At 40.9% G+C, this 20,790-nt stretch overlaps 1 protein-coding gene across 5 annotated transcripts in view; it reads right to left on the minus strand.

The window, feature by feature from the left end:
• The window catches only part of KCTD1 (potassium channel tetramerization domain containing 1), a 289,937-nt gene that overhangs the window by 64,389 nt on the left and 204,758 nt on the right, over positions 1-20,790 (minus strand). For all 5 annotated transcript variants that reach the window (XM_060173641.1, XM_060173642.1, XM_007520065.2 and 2 more), the window contains exon 2: positions 3,796-3,974. In XM_060173641.1, coding sequence (XP_060029624.1) covers positions 3,796-3,974 — 179 coding nt within the window. The remainder of the gene's footprint in view (positions 1-3,795; positions 3,975-20,790) is intronic.

Genomic DNA, 20,790 nt, shown 5'->3' on the forward strand with positions numbered 1-20,790 from the left:
TGGACATTTCCCCAAAATTGTACAAATGGGCAACAAGTACAGGAAAAGTGTTCAGCACTACTGATGGTCAGGGCTGGGTGGTGGCACACCTAGTTGAGCATGTTACCATGCACAGGGATCTGGGCTCGAGTCCCCCATCGGTCCTCACCTGTGAGGTCTGTGAAAGCTTCATGAATGCTGAAGGTGCCGTTCTCTCAAGCTCTCCTCCCCTCTTAGCTTCTCTCAGTCTATGTCCAATAAATAAATATTAAAAAGCCACTACTGATTACTGGGGACATGCAAATCAAAGCCATAATAATATACCACCTTATATCTATCAGAATAATCATTGTAAAAAGCCCAAGAGATAACAGGTAGAACTATCTCACTCATAGGTGGGAATAAACAAACAAAGCAAGGGAAAATACAAGGAACACAGTGATAAACTATAGTCTATTTCAGCAGAACAAAGGATTCAAAAGGGGGAGGGGGCTCAGTGCCCTGGGATCAAGGGAGGTGCCAGTTTGATGGCACATGAGGTATGCTGGCATCTAGTTGGAGGAGATGTGAGACTGTGCCCCTGTAGTAGCCAAAGTTATATAAAATATTTCAACAAGTGGTCAAATATTAAAAAGAAGTGAAGAGACAGCAAGTTCGGGCATGGATGTGAAACAGAGGGAACTCTTGCACACGGTGGGTGGCGGTGAAGTAAGCCGTTATGGAGATGCAGGCCAAAGAGTCGTCAAGGCGCTCTAACGGAGGAGACGGGATAGAGGATGGTCCGTAAAATGAGCAGAGTTTGAAACAACTCCAAAATCTAGGGGACTCAGGTAGGGATTATTTGTGTCTATGGCTAGGGGCATCCTAATGGCCTAGGATTGGAACACCTGCATCTATAGGAAAAATGTGAAAAATGGTATCTTCTTGGTACTGTTGACTACTAAAATGTGTGTATGGGTCCCTATAAACTGACTGCCCCTTTGCAGTTATATTTAATTAATTAGAAATGAAGTCTATGATTGGGGAACCAAGGTGGTGGCACACCTGGTGAAGAGAATCCTCCTCCCCACCAGCAGGGGGAAGCAGCTTCCTGAGCAAGCAGCGTATCTTTCCCTTTCTATCCCCCCTTCTTCCTTCTCTCTTAAACAAACTTCTTTTTCGTCATCTCCAGGGTTATCACTAGATGCCCGCACTATGAATCCGCTGCTCCTGGAGGCCATTTTTTCTCATTTTTCTGGTTGCCCTTGTTTACCATTGTTGTGGTTATTATTGTTGTTGTTCTTGTTGAATAGGACAAAGAGAAATTATTTATTCCCTTTTGTTGCCCTTGTTGTTTTATTGTTGTAGTTATTATTGTTGTTGTCTTCGTTGTTGGATAGGACAGAGAGAAACGGAGAGAGGAGGGGAAGACAGAGAGGGGGAGAGAAAGATAGACACCTGCAGACCTGCTTCACCGCCTGTGAAGCGACTCCCCTGCAGGTGGGGAGCCGGGGTTCGAACTGGGACCCTTATGCCGTTCCTTGTGCTTTGCGCCACCGGCGCTTAACCCGCTGCGCTACAGCCCGACTCCCATAACTAAAACTTTTAAAAAAGGTAATAAATGACAGTGCTAGCATTCAAACCTGAACTCATGAACCACAAATTGTTTTTGAGGTTATTCCCATGATACTCTGATCTACTGGTGATAATGCAGGATAGATAAAACCTGGGAGAGGAAGAGGAGCAATTTTATCTTTTCTAATGAGATTGATGAAAGATAAACCCACTGGATTGTGCATCCTGTTTGGGGAAGATTTGATTAGATTAAAAAGAATCTTCATATAGTTCAGAGTTGTTTCAGAGAGATAAAAAAGTGAGGCATTAATTTGGTGCTTTCTTGTAGCTAGCTAAAGAAGTAAAAGAATCAGGCCAAACTATTTTTATAGTATCTCTTATTACATAGATTACCATTTCAATAAGGAATGATTGAACCTCTTAGATTTTTCGGTATTAAATGCATTTTACACTCTGGGCATTTCATTGGGAGCTGCCCCACTCCAAATGGCTGCATGTGGCCAGTGACTGCTGCATGACATAGTGCAGACAGACCCTGGGAGTGGAGTCCCAGAGGTTTGGAATGTGATGATGCTTCAGGGTGTGGAGAGTGAGGGGCAAACTGTAGACTCTTAGAAATACTCCTTAGATATTAGAAATGATGATCTCACCATTTTCAGCCCATCTTGGATGGAGCTTAAGGAAATCAGGTTAAGTGAGATAAGTCAGAAACAGAAGGATGAATATGGGAGGATCTCACTCAAAGACAGAAGTTGAAAAACAAGATCAGAAGGGAAAACACTAAGCAGAATTTGGACTGGATTTGGCGTATTGCACCAAAGTAAAAGACTCCTGGGTGGTGGTGGGGGGCGGGGAGGGTTCAGGTCCTGGAACAGGATGGAAGAGGAGGACCTAGTGGGGGTTATACCGTTATGTGGAAAACTGGGAAATGTTATGCATGTACAAACTATTGTATTTACTGTCCACTGTAAACCATTAATCTCCTAATAAAGAAATAATAATAATTTAAAAATGCTACTTGAAAGATGGTCAGAGCTTTGGGAGAACTCTGCTAGTTATCATTGGGGGTGGGGGCACATAGCTTTGATGGTGGGAGTGGTATAAAGCTATACCCCTATTATCTCCATTTCTGTCTTATCCAACAACAAACGACATCAACAACAACATTAATAACCACAAGGGCAACAAAAGGGGCAAAAATGGCCTCCAGGAGCAGTGGATTCATGGTGCAGGCACTGAGCCTCAGCAATAACCCTAGAGGCAAAAAAAAAAAAAAACAACAAAAAACAAGGGCGGACCTGCGCAAGGACTCCAGTTTGAGTCCTTGGCTCCCCACCTGCAGGAGAGTCGCTTCACAAGCAGTGAAGTTGGTCTGCAGGTGTCTTTCTCTCCCCCTCTCTGTCTTCCCCTCCTCTCTCCATTTCTCTCTGTCCTATCCAACAACAACAGCATCAATAATAATGACAACAATAAAACAAGGGCAACAAAAGGGAATAAATAAATAAATACTAAAACATAAATATAAAAAAATAAAAAAGTAAAAACCAACTTTCTCTGCTTAACTTGATAAAGACAAACAGACAAAGTTAAATACTTGGGAGGTGAACAGGAGGGTGGAAGTGTGAGAAGGGATTCGGCCTAAGCCTGAGTGCATCCTGTCTTCTTGTAAACCATGCCCTCTTTATATTTACTTATCTTTCCATATTTACATATCTGCCTAGAGTTCATACAACCTCCATCACCCTTCATTATTTTTTTTAAACAAGGCTATCATGACTTCCTGGCCTTTTGCATACTGTTCTAAATACACTACCTCACTGCTAAGAGTCTCTCATTCCCCTTTCCTCCCCCTCTAGTTTACAAGCTGGTGGGTCAAGTAATCTGCTATAAAGTTGTAGGAATCAATAAAGCACTGCGTTTCTGAAGAGGAGAGAAGAAGGCTGGGGAGAGGAAAATTAGCCTTCTGATACCATATTGACAGACATGAAGTCCTCTGCAGAGTCAGGTATCACAGAACTCAATCCTCAAGTGACAGCTTTACATGTGCTGGAGAGAACTGTGGGTCAGACCCTGCCTAGTGCAAGGTTCCGCCAGGTCTGAGAGCAGACTAAGGAAAGCAAGGTACAAGGAATGGCAGACATTTGTGTGTGCTACCCACTACCCCTTGTGGCCATGCAGCTGTGCTGGTAAAAGGAAAAACAGATTATCAAACACATGCACTTCTGTGTGTGATTTCCCATTTTTTTTTTCTTTTGGGATTACCTTGATTCAGGGTATTTGGTGAGGGTGGCCAGGCTGCTGGTGTACATGTGGCCGCCCACGTCAATGTGGACGGGCGCATTGGATTTTGTGAGCTGTGCTGGAGTAGGAATGCCTTGGTTGGTCAGTGGAGATGCAGGAGATCTAGTGATCAGAGGTCTTGACATATTGGGCCGACTGTCCTACAGAGAGATAAGCAAGTTTAGACATGCTTTCTTTGTTTAGTGGAAAGGAAGAAAACATATATCATCAAGAATAAGCCAGTGACTAGTATTGATCTGAATTCAGCAATAAAATCTGGAAAAATCAGTAAGCTCTTGCTTCTGTTATAATGAGTCCAAGAAAACAAAGGAAAACTTTACATGATCAGGATCAAGGAGTGGAACTAATGCCTACCTTCAAACAGTTAAGTTGAGCATTATTTTATTATGGGATGCAGCTCATTTTACTAATGAATTCCTGCACTTAACAGCGGGCAAATGACATGCAGGGAAGTATGATCCATTCCAAATGAAAAGATAATCAACCCTTGAAACCATCCACACCCAGTGGCACAGAAGCTGGCTGAGTAGGCAGAGCACAGAACTTGCATGCCTGAGGAGGCCCTGGGTTCTAGTTCTGGCGCCATATATGCTGGAGTGATATTGTACTCCTCTATGAAAAAATTAAAAAAACACACACCCAAATAAAACCCATGTGCTTCACCCTTATCTCTGAAAACTTCTTTATTGCTAATACATGCTCTGTGTACCACAATTGTCTTTTCTTTTCTTTCTTTCTTTTTTTTTTCTTTCTGCTTTTTGAGTCAGGAAAGAGAAGCCATGACTGCTCTGGCCATGAGCTCAAACACTCAAAGTGACCTTATAAATAGATACCACACGTTTGTAAAAACAAATAAATAAAAACTCAACCCACACTCTATCCTGCCCCTCTCCCTAAAAAGACTATGGACCTGGGGGTGCTTTGTGAAGAGTGTGTCCTGTGATGATAAGCATGTACTTGGCAGCCACAAGCCAAATGCTCTTCTGTATGTCGGGCTTCCCGAAGAAGTGGTTTCCCAGAGTGGCAGTGAGATGGGTGAGGACTGAGCAGTGTGAAGTCCCACAAGCAAAGGCACAAAATGAGCAAACAGAGCAGAAGGCGACGGTCACGTGGTGGCAGTAAGAACATGTTGGAGAAGCTGTACTCTTGAGAAAATGAAATGTTGCCTCCTTTCCATAGATACAATATAAATATTTCAAACACTATTCAAACATGGCTCATTGCTTTTCAATTAGAGCGCAAACCACAGACAAGTAAAGTCAGGTCTCTGGCACTGAACAAAGGGGTCAAATATTTATAGGACTGCAATTGAAGAATAAGCTAAAATAGCACTTAGGTCTGAATTCTGCAAGACTAAGGCCACAAGTATATGCTCAGATTTATAATTTAGCCAGAGACTGTTTTTCAAACATGCAGACAGTATATGCAAAAGCCATCCATGCAAAGCCAGTGACATGGTATAATAAAGGGATTTTGAAAAATGTCTTTGATGGAGATTATAAAGGGGAAGTCATCTAGTTTTTGTGTATAAAATCCAACCTGGTGAAAGATACTTTTGCAAGCCATCACAGATTTTCTTATCTGAAACAGCTTTTGGAGTTACCCGGGGCACAACTGTTAGACTACTTAGCATTAACCACATGTCTAGGCAAGGCTGTGAGTCCACATGCTTTTGGAAGCGACACACCTCCTGTGAAGGGGCGGGGACTGGGTATCTACACAAAATGGTGGCCATTTGTGTTGTGCTTTTCCCCATGCTGAATTAAACAGAGTCCAGAGACAGACAAAGGCAGAGAGTTCACATTTTATTTCTTAAATTGGGTGATGGGTTCATCATGGCAAATTCATCATGCTATTCTCTATACAGTCTGATATTCATAATAATATAAAATAGTTATTAAAAACACAAGAGGATGTTTATGAAACACAGGAAGATGAAGTTAAAGACGTACTTCGTAGGGGGTGGGACTAAAAAAAGAAACAATCTTGGTAGGAAATCTAAAATAGTCAAGGTTCAGAAATATTGAAAGTAGCTTTCTAAAAACTGGATGGCAGGAAAAAAAAACCTTTTTTTAATGATTAAAAAAAAACAACAACCACCTCTACCTTTCATAGATATATACTACCTGACTTCTGGTTGAAGACACACACACACACACACACACACACACACACTCACACCCCACACTCTCTCCTCCCAATTACAATTCAGCCCATCACAGCACTGCAACGTCTGTAATAGTTTTTCAATTGGACACATTCTATATCCTGCCTGAGGGTATGCAGGCAAAAATGAACAGATTTGCAGGGTTAATACTCTAGTTAGACTGTGACCTCATTCAACACAGCTCTAACACTGCAAGGTCTATATAGAAGGAAGAAATAAAAAAAAAAGCATAACTGATTGGTTGAAGGATTCCAGATTCCTCAGAATATCTACCATTTACATTGTAAATCAAACATGTATGGATGTTGCTAAATTTTAAATTAAAACCGTGTTTCTACAGCAGGGGGAGGTGGTAGAGTTTAACCTTTAAAGGAATGGAAGGAGTTTCTTGATGGCCAGGCTGAGACAGAGTTTAGTGGGACTGTGAGTACAGAATTGGTCTTTGTTGGACATTATAGTGTAGACCCACAGTCTTGGCTGTTTGGGAGGCTGAGGCAAGAAGTCACTTGAACCCAGTCTTTCTGGGCTGGAATGTCCACGTTGAGTTTGGCATCAATATGATGACCTCCAAGGGGGTCTGGTTGAGTGAGAGAAAGAAGCTGGTTTGTCAGGAGGCATGCACCTGTGCAGGCTGGAGACAGTGCAGGTCAAAGCTCCCTTGCTGGTCAACAATGTGCTTCGGGGAGCCTATCTAACTCTTCTCAATTCTCTCTTTCCATTCTGGAAGATTCCTCTCTTCTGTAAGTGTCCTCTTAGTTATGACCACTTCTAAGGCATCAACTGATACTAGGTAACAGACCGAGAGGGTTTTCACTTATTTTCATTCAGTTTTTTTTTTCTTTACTGGTGCAGGCTGAAAGAATTTTAATACGATAGGCTGGGTTGGAGTACGATAATTTGGGGCTCAGAGATCTTGGTGCTTATACTGGACACTCAATATCTATTCCATTTACTTCATCTAATAAAAGTGTTGGAATGCCTTTCCCTCATCAGCAGTTGAGTTTTCTCTGATTGATACTCTTTCTTTCTTTCTTTCATCCTCCCCCCCCAAACCCCCCCCCCCCCAGGGCACTGCTCAGCTCTAGCTTTGGGTGGTATATGGAATTGAACCTGGGACTTTGGAGCCTCAGGCATGAGAATCTCTTTGCATAACCATTATGCTATCCCCACCACCACCACCCTGACTGATGCTTTTTTTACTTTATGTGACACTAAGGACCTAGATGGAACATCTGTACTTACAGCCATCATCTCCCTACCAGTCTAAGGCCGAAGTCTATGCCCAAGGCAGCTAAGAGCTAAGAGCTGGAAAGAACCTGGGTCCTTATTGGCACTGCTGAATCACTGAATCAGCCAACTCTGAGCTTCCAGTGTCTAGAATCTCGTTACTTAGGAAAATAAGTCTCTCTCTTGTTTTTGCTGCCAGAATTTCTGTACCTGCATGATTCTACCACTCCCTTAAAAAACTGAGAGAGGATAACAAGGAGTAAAGAGAAAGAAATTAAATTAACCCAGTGTTGGGTTAGAGAAATGGTTTAGGGGCCAAGCGTTGGCGCACCTGGTTGAGCTCTCACCTATTATAATGCACAAGGACCTGGGTTCAAGCCCCCAGATCCCCCCTGAAGGGGGAAAGCTTTACGAGTGGTGAATCGGTATTACAGGTGTCTATCATTCTCTCTCCCTTTCTCACCCTACCTTCCCAATTTCTGGCAGTCTCTAGCCAATAAATGATAATAATAATAATAAAAGAGTAATAGTTCACCTGATAGTTTGTGCCTTACCATGTGAGAGGTCTTGAGTTTGAGACCTGCCACCACACAGGGACACCATGGACAGCACTAGGGAGGCTCCATGGATGGTTGTTGGAGGAAAGCCTCTCTCATCTGTCTCTTTTCCTCTTTAAATAAAAAGTGAAGAGATTAGGGACTTGGAAGATGCTTAGTTTTATCATGTATGTGTGAGACCCCAAGTTCATTTCCTAGTGACATATTAAAAAAGAAAAAAAAAACAGAAGGTGGTGGTAGTGGTAGCTCTCCTGGTACAGCACACAAGTTACCCTGCTCAAGGACCCACGTTCAAGTCCCCAGTCCCTACCTGCAAGGTAGACGCTTCATGAGAGGTGGAGGAGTGCTGCAAGTGCCCTTCTTCTTACCGCCCCCCTCTGCCTTTTACCATCTATCAAAAGAAAAAGAAAAAAGAAAAGAGAGGGAGGAAGAAAGAAAGGTAAAAAGGAAAGAAAAAGAGAAGTCCTCCAGGAATGGTAGAGTTGTGCGGGCACTGAGCCCCCAGAGATAAGTCTGGTGGCAAAGAAAGAAAGAGAAACCCGGTTCGAACCCCGGCTCCCCACCTGCAGGGGAGTCGCTTCACAGGCGGTGAAGCAGGTCTGCAGGTGTCTGCCTTTCTCTGCTCCTCTCTGTCTTCCCCTCCTCTCTCCATTTCTCTCTGTCCTATCCAACAACGACAACAACAATAATAACTACAACAATAAAACGACAAGGGCAACAAAAGGGAATAAATAAATAAAATAAATATTTAAATAAATAAAACTTAAAAAAAAAGAAAGAGAAAAAGAAGTGTCATAAGAACTTCCACTTAAATGCACCTGCACAACTTCATTGCTCCCAGAGGACTCCCCCACTTTCAATTTCAGACAGAGAGGAGAGGGAAAGAGAGAGATAGAGAGAGAGAGACAGAGAGGAGAGGGAAAGAGAGAGAGAGAGATCACAGCACTGTTCCAATCTTCAGAGAGGTTTCTGCAGTACCATGCATAACACTCTCATGTACAGTGTGTGTGTGGGGCGGGTGGGGACCTGAACCTGGGTTCTTTCACATGGCAAAGTAAATGCTCTACCAGGTGAGCTAACACTTGGCCCCCTTGTATTTCTCTTATGATATTGAAGCCCAAAGCATGGCAAAGTGGAACTAACCACACAGGTTTCCAATAGTACTTTAGAAAGGAATACAAGAAGGTGACCACACAAAACACACTTCTCTCCTTCTAACAATAGTTTCTCTTCTTCTTACAGATTTTTATGAAAATGAAATAAATCAATAGCCACAAAGTGGGAGGAAAAAAATAAAATGCCCCTTTGCACTTATTGAGGCAGTGCTGAGAAAGGCACCAGGCACAGCCTGTCTGACTACACTCACCTGAGGTAACAGCAAAATGAACCCATGTTGACAAAGCTCAGAACACAGACTGCCTCTGGAGCGTGCTGGCTGGGAGAGAGGAAGAATGTTTGCTAATGAGCTAGCAGTTTTCTAAACCTGATCTGCGTGGTTACACAGTTGTGGAAACTTATAGTATATACTTAAGATTTACTCACTTTAAGTCCAGCTTAAAAAGAAGCCAAATCAGGGGGCCGGGCAGTAGCACATAGTGCGGAGTGCAAGGAACGGTGCAAAAATCCTGGTTCAAGCCCCCGGTTCTCTACCTGCAGGTGAAGCATGTCTGCAGGTGTCTATCTTTCTCTCTCCCTCTTTGTCTTCCCCTCCTCTCAGCTTCTCTCTGTCCTATCCAACAACAACAACAGCAAAAACAATAAACAACAATAATAGGAAAAAAATGACCGACAGGAGCAGTGGCTTCGTAGTATAGGCACCGAGTCCCAGTGGTAACCCTGGAGGCAAAAAATAGAAGCCAAACCCAATATAATTTTGGAAAGAAATACTTTACTGTACAAAAGGTCATTTAATATTTTTTTATTTATTCCCTTTTGTTGCCCTTGTTTTATTCTTATAGTTATTATTGTTGTTGTTATTGATGTCGTCATTGTTGGATATGACAGAAAGAAATGGAGAGAGGAGGGGAAGACTGGGAGGGGAGAAAAAGACACCTACAGACCTGCCTCAACGTTTGTGAAGCCCCTGCAGGTAGGGAGCGGGGGCTCGAAGCGGAAGCCTTACGTTGGTCCTTGCGCTTTGCGCCATGTGTGCTTAACTGGCTGTGCTACCGCCCGAGCCCTTCATTTAAATTTTTATGAAATACTGCCTTAAATTTTTATCATTTTTGATGCCAGGGCACATGGGCCTCATATAGGCAAGAGAGTGCCTCACCAATGAGCTACATCTCTGGCTGATATTGTCTTTGTTTGTATGTTTTCTTTTGTTTTTTGCCTCTAATCACTGAGGCTCTGTGCCGGCACCACAAATCCACTGCTCTTGGAGGCCATTTTGTCTTTCTTCTTCTTTGCTTCCATTTTATTTGACAGGACAGAGAGAATTAAAAGGGGAAGGGGAGGTAAAGAAGGAGAGAGAAATATAAGCACTTGCAGACCTGCTTCACAGCTTGTTAAGAGTCCCCCTGCAGTTGGAGAGTGGGGGCTTGAACCCAGGCCCTTGAGGGAGTCACTGCACTTAGTACTATGTGTGTTTAACCAGAGTGCACCACTGCCCGGCCCTGTCTTTTTTTTTTTTTAGCCAGAAAAATAATTATTTTCTCTCTTAGGAATCACCATATCTGAATAATCTATCCATTTTTTTCTTTATTAATTGGATAGAGGCAGCCAGAAATCAAGAGGGAAGGAGGTGACAGAGAGACATCCGCAGCACTGTTTTACTACTCGCAAAGCTTTCCCACTGCAGGTGGGAACCAGGGGCTTGAACCTCGGTCCTGGCACATTGTAATACGTGTGCTCAGCCAGGTGCACCACTACCCAGGCCTGAATGATCTATCCTAACACGGGACAGCCTTCTGGATTTTTATTTCTGTCCCGTCTGTGTTTCCCAGGCATGCTGATCGGTTTATCTTTAAGATTTCCATTTCCCAGCAGCCTTCAGTCTGTGGTTTCTTTGTAGCTTAATCCTCCACTTCACCTACCCAACAGAGCAGCAACAATGTCTGGATAGGAGAATCCTTCAAGGAATTTGACTTCAGGCACCTTTCAGAAAGAAGCTAATGAAAAATTCACTTCCTAAATCTAACCTAGCTGTGTGCTGTTCAAACAGGAGCCCCAGGGCCACTGTTTTGAACAAATGAGCTGAAGTTTAAACTGAAAGTTTTAATGACTTGATTTGTTAAGAAAGTATGCTTTTGTCTTATGTCATGTTCCTCTATCAACGTGGACTATATTATCTCTCTTGCTGGGAAAAGAAACAAGTTTTTCAGTGGCACTACTGGAGAAGTAGGTCCATAGTATGATGTTGGATGTTTTAATTCATAGTATTCAATAGAACAGCACAGAAGTTTAGCACAAATGATAACTTTCCCACCAACTTCAGCCTGGATTCTAAATACATGTATTTTTTATCATAAACACATGGACTAAAGTAGCATGTATATTATACGGTATACCTGAAGTGAAGTGGTCTGATTCTTTCTGCTTTCTGCTGGCTGGTCAACCATTTAAAACATGCAAAATGCAAACCAAGTATCTTAGGCAAGCACACCGCTTCCTTGGATGGAGATCTGTGGTTGCTTAGGGATGTTATTTAAAACTGACACAATCCTACTGGATTCACAATACTAATTCTCCTAGAAAAACATTGCTTTACTGACCATAGTTACTTAATCACATAATAAGACCATCAAGCCAGTGTGTTTTCTAAGAGGCATCATTTGTCTTTTCACTAGTTCCAGTAACTTTATTTATTTATAATTTTTATTTATAAAAAGGAAACACTGACAAAAACCATAGGGTAAGAGGGGGACAACTCCATACATTTCCCACCACCAGAACTCCATATCCCATCCCCTCCCCTGATAGCTTCCCTGTTCTTTATCCTTCTGGGAGTATGGACCCAGGGCCATTACGGGGTGCAGAAGGTAGAAGGTCTGGCTTCTATAATTGCTTCCCCGCTGAACATGGGCATTGGCAGTAACCTTTTTGAGGTCACTGCCATGTGCAGACCTGACTGTCTCTACTGACTTTAACTAATGAGCAAAATCACCCTGGAGAAAAAGGAGGGAAATATTTTCTTACCATATAATAATAATAATAATAATAATAATAATAATAATAATAATAATAATGCAGTACTTCAGAACTGGTAAGTTCTATATATATACTTTACTTAGAAAATACCTTCTGTCAACTCTGAAGTCAGTGGAAAATTAGGTAAAAAAACCCTTTCAACATTAAATTCGACATTAAATCTCCCAGCCTGCAGAGACAAAACTGAATTTTATTCATAGCAGCACCATTTCTGTTGAGAGCTTACATACTCTTGTATCTACATTTATAACAAGTGTGGTCAGTAGCTTTCTAGTGATTATTATTATAATAATAATCAGAGTGGGGGTAGATAGCAGAACGGTTATGTCTAAAGCTCCAACGTCCTAGGTTCAATCTCCCACACCACCATAAACCAGAGCTAAGCAGTGCTCTAGGAAAAAAAAAAATTACCCCAAATAAAGTGATTTCAGAATAAACCCCAGACTAACTTAGATTGTAAAGCATAGTATACAATGAAGATTTCTGCCTCAGTCCAAGTAATAAAGACAAACTGTTCTGAAGGCAAGACAACTTTTAAAACCCCATATATCAGTATACAAGAGAAAGAACTCTGTTCTTAGAGCCAGAGAACTGGTTTGAGCTCAGTCTTAATGATTGCATGATCCTGGAGAAGTTATCAAGTCTGTCCAACTTTAGTTTCCTCCTAAGACAAAGAATCTCTCCCTCCTCTGGAAAGGTAAAGTCTGCAGTGAACTACACAGTTGTTCAAGGTACAATAATGCACTCCTTGGCATAGAGAAAGGACAAAGGAAGCTTCCTTCTTTCTCTTCATGAAAAATACAAACATTACTGTTGAATGTAAAACATTAATTCCCCAATAAAGAAATAAATTAAAAAAAAAAAAATACAAACAAAACTGGGGCTGGTGTGAAGGGTCACCTGGGAAGGTGTCTGCCTGGCTATGTGATTAGACCCTGGTCTAGTCCCAGATATGCACGTATTCTATGCAATGGAGACTTCAGTGTTGCGGCATTTCTCTCCTCTCTGTGTGAGTCTATCTGTCTCTATCTGAAAATGCTGGCCAAAGAAGTGAAATCACAAGGCCCTAGTGGGCCCAAAAAAGGGGGAAAAAAAAAAAGTAAACAAACAATTGAAATCAAGTGTATTTTAGATACTAGGCATTAAAAAATGAACAATCCAGCAAATTGGATGTACAGAGGATTCTTCTTTCTAAAGTAGTTGAGGAGGTAAGACAGAAGACAGTACTTCACACTTATATTATGTTGACAGCTGGAGACAAGCAAGAGACTAGGATCAAGTCTACGAAGATGCTAGTTGTGTGCTTTAGACAAAATGTATCACAGGAAACAGGCTGACGCGACCGTGGAAGCTTCATGAAATGGAACGGTTCTTGAGTCCTGATTTCTCTTTTAGATGGAAATCTTAAGTTTTTTTTAGATGAAAAATCTCAGTGATTAAAAAACAAATTAAAAATAAGATCTTCTGGGAGTTAGGCAGTAACACTGCAGGTTAAATGTGCATGGTGTGAAGTGCAAGGACCCGTGTAAGGATCTCGGTGCGAGCCTCCCAGGCTGCTTCACAGGCGGTGAAGGAGGTCTGCAGGTGTCTATCTTTCTCTTCCCCTCACTGTCTTCCCCTCCTCTCTCCATTTCTCTGTCCTATCCAACAATGACGACATCAACAACAACAACAATAATAACTACAACAACAATAAAACAGGGCAACAAAAGGGAAAATAAACATTTAAAAAAAATAAAAAAGAATAGGATCTTCAAAGTTGTTTCAAGCTGATGAGCAACTGTGTTGAATTAATCGGCAATTACTGCCTAATCTGAAATAGCAAAAAAGCTACTCATCTTGCTAAGGGTCAAGAAGGACTATTATTGTTTATTTCCATGTACAACCCCTGCCAGTTATGGAATGAGTACCCAACCTGCTTTTTTGTCAGTTTTTGTTTTCATAATGAAATATGTATCTGAGAGACTCCCTTACTGGATTGCTAACTTCAGATCATAAAAAGAACAGGCTATTTGTCAAAATTTATCTGCTTTTGTTTCCCAAAGAAGTGAATTTGAAAAAACCTTTTTTTGGTGGAATTTTGTTGTGTTTAGTATAGCTGGATTAGTTTTTTTTTTAATGTATATTTATTTATTCCCTTTTGTTGCCCTTGTTATTTTATTGTTGTAGTTATTATTGTTGTTATTGATGTCATTGTTGGATAGGACAGAGAGAAATGGAGAGAGGAAGGGAAGACAGAGGGGGAAAGAAAGATAAGACACCTGCAGACCTGCTTTTCACCGCCTGTGAAGCGACTCCCCTGCAGGTGGGGAGCTGGAGGCTCGAACTGGGATCCTTATGCTGGTCTTTGTGCTTTGTGCCATGTGCACTTAACCCGCTGCGCTACCGCCCGACTCCCTTGGACTAGTTTTAAGTTAGATTTCTTAGCTATTTTTAAGTGTTTCTAAAACAGGTCACTTTAAGAAATACAGAGGCAAAGAGACAGGTTATTAGGTAGAGTGCATGCTTTAGTGCATGCTTTTGCCATATTCACAGCCCAAGTCTGAACCCTGGCATCGTATGTAGGCAGCTTTGGTACCTAAGATGTTCTAGTACTCTAGTGTCTGCCCTTTCCTCCTCTTCCTTCCCCCCTCCTTCTCTTCTTCCTCTTTGTCCTCCTACTCCTCCCCCTACCCATCCGCTTGAACAAAAAGCAGTCTAGAGAGGTGACTCTGTGTATATGCAAGGTTTTGGCACTGCAAAATAAATAGACCACAACTCAATTATAATGCTACTAAAAATTAAAAAAAAGAGATCTCTTTCATGAATGATAGGCCATGATACTGCTGTGGTGTGCATGGCATTGGGGAACTGAACTTGGGGCCTCAGGCATGCAAGTTCTTTGTTCTATTCACTAAGCCATTTCCCCAGCTCCAATGCTACTAAATGAAAAAGAGATTAAAAAACTGTAAGTGGAGGGTAGATAGTATAATGGTTATGCAGAGACTCTCATGCAAACACCATAAGCCAGAGCTGAGAAGTGTTCTGGTAAAACAAAACAAAACAAATAAAAGAGTAGTATTAAAGTATAAACTAAAACACGGCAGCATTAAAGTTGGTTCTATAATAGTTCTAGAGGCTTTTTGAATTAAGTGAAATTAAAATTTTTTTATCACCAGAGTTATCGATGGGGCTATGTGCCTACATGATAGCTCTACTTTTCTCTTCACCTTCTTTTTTCTTTTCCCTCTTTCCCTCCCTTCCTTCATCCCTCCCTCCCTTTCTATAGAACAGAGAGAAATTGAGGAAGGGGGGGAGAGAGAAGAGAAATAGAGGAACCTGCAGCACTGTTCCATCACTTGTGAAGTTTCCCCTACCCCAGGTAGGGGCCAGGGGCTTGACCTGGGTCTTTGCACATGGTAAAGTGTGTGCTCTACCCAGTGCATCACCACTCAGTCCTGGGTTTTCTTTTCTTTCTTTTTTTTCTTCAATTTTTGCCATGTGTATGTGTCATAAAATTTTCTGGAACTGGAGTGAGTGATGTATTGAATAGTTTACCTGGGAGGGTACCTGCATTGGCCAAGGCTTGTGCTCCCAGTACAGCACATCGGAGGACCGCAACAATGAGGGGAACTTGGGTGCTGTGGATTCTCTCCCTATCTATCTGTGGTCTTCCACTCTCTTTCTTCTTCTTCGACTGAGCACACAGCTCTGGGAGGGACGCACATGGAGCGGTGAGGGAGGAAGGGGACACCCGCCTAGCCAGCCAGATCAGCCAAATCAATCCTGGTGATCAATGGGATGACAGATGTCACAGCCAGATCACCCTCACATCCCACTCTCTTTCTTCTTATCTGAAAAAGTCAGCCCAGAGAATTGAAGGCCCAGCCGTAGCAACAAACTATTCTGGAATTAAAATTCAGCAGTATCCTAGTAAGGTGTTAAGTGTGATTGATGATGTTAACAGAAAAATTTTGCTTTTTTTGTACTTTATTATTTTAAAAAAATTATTAGTGATTTACACAAGATTATAAAACAATAGGGTATAATTCTATACAACTCTTACCACCAAAGTCTGTGCCCCCACTCCCTCCAATAGTAACCACCATAGTTCTCCCAAGGTCATGGATATGGGTTGACTAAATACATATATTTTCTTTTTCTTTTTCTCTTTTCAAGTTCATGTGTTTCAATTCTCTATATTCCACATATGAGTGAAAGCATCCCATTGCTGTGCTTCAGTTCTTTCTGTGCTTTATCACATTGAACATTTATCACTTTTGAAATAAAGAATTCTTTAAAAAAGGAAAAACACACACTTCAACATCCCAGCTAAATCTATTAGTATATATCCTTGGCATGCTCCTATATCTTACCTTCATAATTGGGATTTTTTTTTTTTTGGGGGGGTGACATTTTTAAGTGAAGACTGAATGATGAAATACAGAAATGGAGCTAAACTTAGGGATAATACTTCCTTTCCCTTTATTTTCTTGCCAGGGAGGAAATGTGCAGAACAGAAAATTAAATCAGCCTCAGGTCATGGTAAGCTCATATTTAGCTGACACAGAAGTCTATTTAGTTTGGTCCTGAAATAAAGGGGGGGGGGGGAAGCCTGTGGTTTCCACATTCTTGGGAACTATCTCTTCATGTGCTCTCTCCCCTTGACTCCTTCCATCCCAGATCTGAAACACAGAAAAGCCAAGTTGATAAAAGCTGTACATATACCTCCTCCATTGCTATTCTGCATGCTTCTTGGAAGGAAGATGCAAATGGCAGCAAAGCTTGGCAATGAAACAGTACCTAACACTTACAGAGGGCCTCCTAGTCTGAAATCAGAAACCTCTGCTTGACGTTAACCATTATCACCATTTCACAGCGAAGGGAGTTGACACTGAGGTCAAGTGGCTTAGACTATAATTATCTGGTAATGAATTTACTGTGATATTTTACACGCTAGCCATTGTGTAACAAGATAAGGTTACCAGTCTCTGTTACTAGGCTATCCATACTCCTTGGCTTTCAGAGTAGGGCTAGACTTGCCTTCCTCTATCGCATTCTTCTCTTGGTCTATTCTGGAGTGAACAGAGCTTGCTAGATAATTGGATGATTAGTGATCTTGCAAAAGGCTGGAGCCAGCATGTCCAGGAAGTAGACACCTCTCCCTGGACTCTTACTTCTCTATCACAAAGAAGTAGCATTTTATTCACTCCTTTAACTCCAAGTCCTGCAAGTCACATCTGCCTCTAAACAGACAATAAAATTTGACTTCTAGACTTGGATGTGGTCATAAAAATTCCTTATCTAGCAGAGTGCCAAAAGTGAAATGAGTTTCTTCTAATTTTAATTGAGTCCTTGGGAATCTCCACTTAAAGAATCAAAGGATGGGTATTTACTTGATTTTTTTTTTTACATTAAAAATATCAAGATGCACATGTGTGTAAATGTATATAACAGGCTTGCTCTAACTTACATAGTAGGTATGTTCAAAAGTTCATTTGCTTACTTGTTTATTCACTTAGATAATCTGGCTAGCCAAATTAGGGCACTGTGGAAGAAAACTCTTTAGGGAGTGGAGAGGCTAAATTGGGAAGTGGTCACATACATAGGGAATTTCTGAGGACAAGAGCATTCTATGGAAAAAAAAAAAAAAAAACTTAAACAAATCAGTCCATGCTTTACATGCTGAAAACTACATAGTGACACTCTTAGTGAATAGTTTTCCAAAATATTTTGCAACAGTAAGGAATGACGACTCAGTTTTATGAATCCAGGATACATTACATTTAAGTGAGGTATACCTATATTTAGCAATTCCACATAGCAAGATCATCCTTTTTGACTACTTTTTGACTCAGCTGAGCTTTTAAAGTTGCAGCTCTTCCAATGGTGTTGGCATTAATCAAGGTTTCTCAGAAACATTTTCCCAAGGATGTGACAAAGTAGACTAAGTTTTACTCTGAGCCATGTCACTGACTGGTTTTATGACTCTGGAAAATTATTTCACTTCTACTTAGGCTTTCCCATTTATAATTATGCAGTTGGACCAGATGAAGTATGATTTATTCTGTTCTTACTTTCTACAGTGCAAAAAACACATAAACTATAGACATTCAAATACCTTAGTTTTTTTTTTTTTTTTAAGTATTTTATTTTTGAGAGAGATGCAGAGAGAGAAAGACACAGAGAGAAATACCAGAGCACTGCACAGCTCTGGCTTATGGTGGTGCAGGGGATTGAACCTGGGACTTTGGAACCTCAGGCATGAGAGTCCCTTTGCATAACCATTATGCTATCTACCCCCCACCCAATACCTTAGTGTTTTAGAAGCTCAGAACTGGCATTCACAATTTTAAAGAAAAGAGAACTTATCAAGAAGTGAAAAGCATCCAAAAGAATGTGTAGCAGCCCCTCCCCCCAAACAAACAAACAAACAATAAAATAGGTCTCTTAACAATCACAGCATTTTCTCCAGTTGATTGCGGAGATTAAAGTTTAATCACTATGGCTTTTTTTTTTTTTTTAATCACTATGGATTTTTATATGCATTCATGGGCAGGAGGAAATGGTCAAGAAAGGCTGCTCCTTTATGACTAGAATGCCTTATTTTATTTTTAACCAGAGCACTGTTCAGCTTGGGTTTGTGGTGGTATAGCCTGGGACTCTGGAGCCTCAGGCATGAGAGTTTCTTTGCATAACTGTTATGCCCTCTACACCCACTCTAGAATGCCTATTTCAGAAGGATTTTTTACTAAGTACTTTTTTAGTGGAATATTGATATTAGTTATTCGGTAATACTTTATAAGATTTGTACATAATAGGGGTATAATTATTTTTTAAAGTATATTTAATTTGTTTTTTAAATATTTTATTTTATTTATTTATTATTGAATATAGACAGAGAAATTGGGAGGGTAGATAAAGAGGGAAAGAGACAGACACCTGCAGTCCTGCTTCACTACACATGAAGTTTTCCCCTGCAAGCGGGAGCCAGGGGCTTAAACCTGGGTCCTTGCACACTTTAATGTGAGCACTTAACCAGGTGCAACACTGGGGTATAATTCTTTATCATGCCCACCAACAACATTCTGTATCTCCATGCCCCTCCAGCAGTAACCATCATAGTTTTCCCAAGGTCAGAGATATGAGCTGACTATACATATACATTTTCCTCCCAAGCTAATGTGGTTCAATTCCCTTTAAAACACAGATATATGTTTTATTAATGATTTAACAGTGATTTACAAGATGATAAGGTGATAGGGGTATAATTCCACATTACTCCCACTACCAAAGTTCTGTGACTCTCAATGTCATAGATATGGGTTGATTTTTTATATATATATGTTTTTTCTTCTTCAAGTTCATGTGTTTCAATTCTCTATATTCCATATGTGAGTTGAGTCACCTGGTTGTTGTCTATTACTTCCTTCCTTACTTCACTAAGCATAATCACTGCCAACAATCCCATTCATTTGTTCTAAAGGACACAACAGTCTTTTTTTTAATTATTGAGTAGTACTCCATATGTTCCATGACTACTACTACTACTTCTCCTCCACATTTTGTATTTATAAACTCAAATGAATGCCTTTTTTTTTTTTTAATATTTACTTATTTTCCCTTTTGCTGTGCTTGTTGTGATCATTGATGTCGTTGTTGTTGGATAGGGCAGAAAGAAATGGAGAAAGGAGGGGAAGACAGAGAAGGGGAGAGAAAGATAGACACCTGCAGACCTTCTTCACTGCCTGTGAAGCGACTCCCTGCAGGTGGGGAGCCGGGGGCTCCAACCGGGATCCTTCCACCAGTCCTCGTGCTTTGTGTGCCACGTGCACTTAACCCACTGCGCCACCGCCCGACTCCCAAATGAATGCCTTTTACTTCACAGTTAAAGACTCCCCCTTCCACTTATTCTAAGTTTTCCTCATAGGGTTGTATGTCCCCCACCCAGATGTTTTGAACTTTTTTTTTAATGTTTTATTTATTTATTATTGTATAGACAGAAAGAAATTGAGAGAAGATATATATATATAGAGAGAGAGACAGAGACACCCACAGCCCTGCTTCACCACTCGTGAAGCTTTCCCCCTGCAGGTGGGGACCAGGGGCTGAAACCTGGATCCTTGCGCACTGTAATGTACACGCTCAACCAAGTGTGCCACCGCCTGGCCTCGTTTTGAACTTTTAATTAGGAGAATAAAACGACATGCATCAGAGAATCATGTAGGCCATTTGGGCAAAGATGGATGGCTTCCTGTGAAAGCTGATGTTTGTTTTTATTTTTTACTTCTAAGGCTCTATCTTCACTTTCTTTCTAAGCCACACCTATCACACCTATACCTATTATAACTTCCAGTAGTGCTTTCTTTTTCTTCTGCCCTCTCAGGTAAGGGAAACAGGGCCTGACTTCCTCAGGTGTACTCCTAATTCACTTCCCTCTCAGCAGTGGAGCAAAAAAGTGTTTATTTGTACCTTGCATTGTTTTAAACTACTAGAGTGTTCTGGAAGCTGCTTACTTGAGATTACCTTATGGAACTATTTGTACCTTGCATTGTTTTAAACTACTAGAGTGTTCTGGAAGCTGCTTACTTGAGATTACCTTATGGAACTAAACAATGTTTTACTGATATAAAGCATATATTTTTTTAAATAAAGATTTTATTGTAAGTAGAATCAGTGTCATTTTATAAACATACTGAATAATTCAAAATCAGGGGTGCTTAAGAGAAGTACTCTCAATGTGTACTCACTAGAATCTGTGGTTGTACCATGCATTAATAACAGGTAATTTGTGAAAAATGCCTCATCTAGGTGAACTCTGGCGTTACGTGAGATCTTTACCCTCAGAAGATGTAGATTGATTCTTTATTGACTGTT

The sequence above is a fragment of the Erinaceus europaeus genome, chromosome 15 (assembly GCF_950295315.1).
Source record: "Erinaceus europaeus chromosome 15, mEriEur2.1, whole genome shotgun sequence".
In the NCBI taxonomy this organism is placed as follows: Eukaryota; Metazoa; Chordata; class Mammalia; order Eulipotyphla; family Erinaceidae; genus Erinaceus; species Erinaceus europaeus.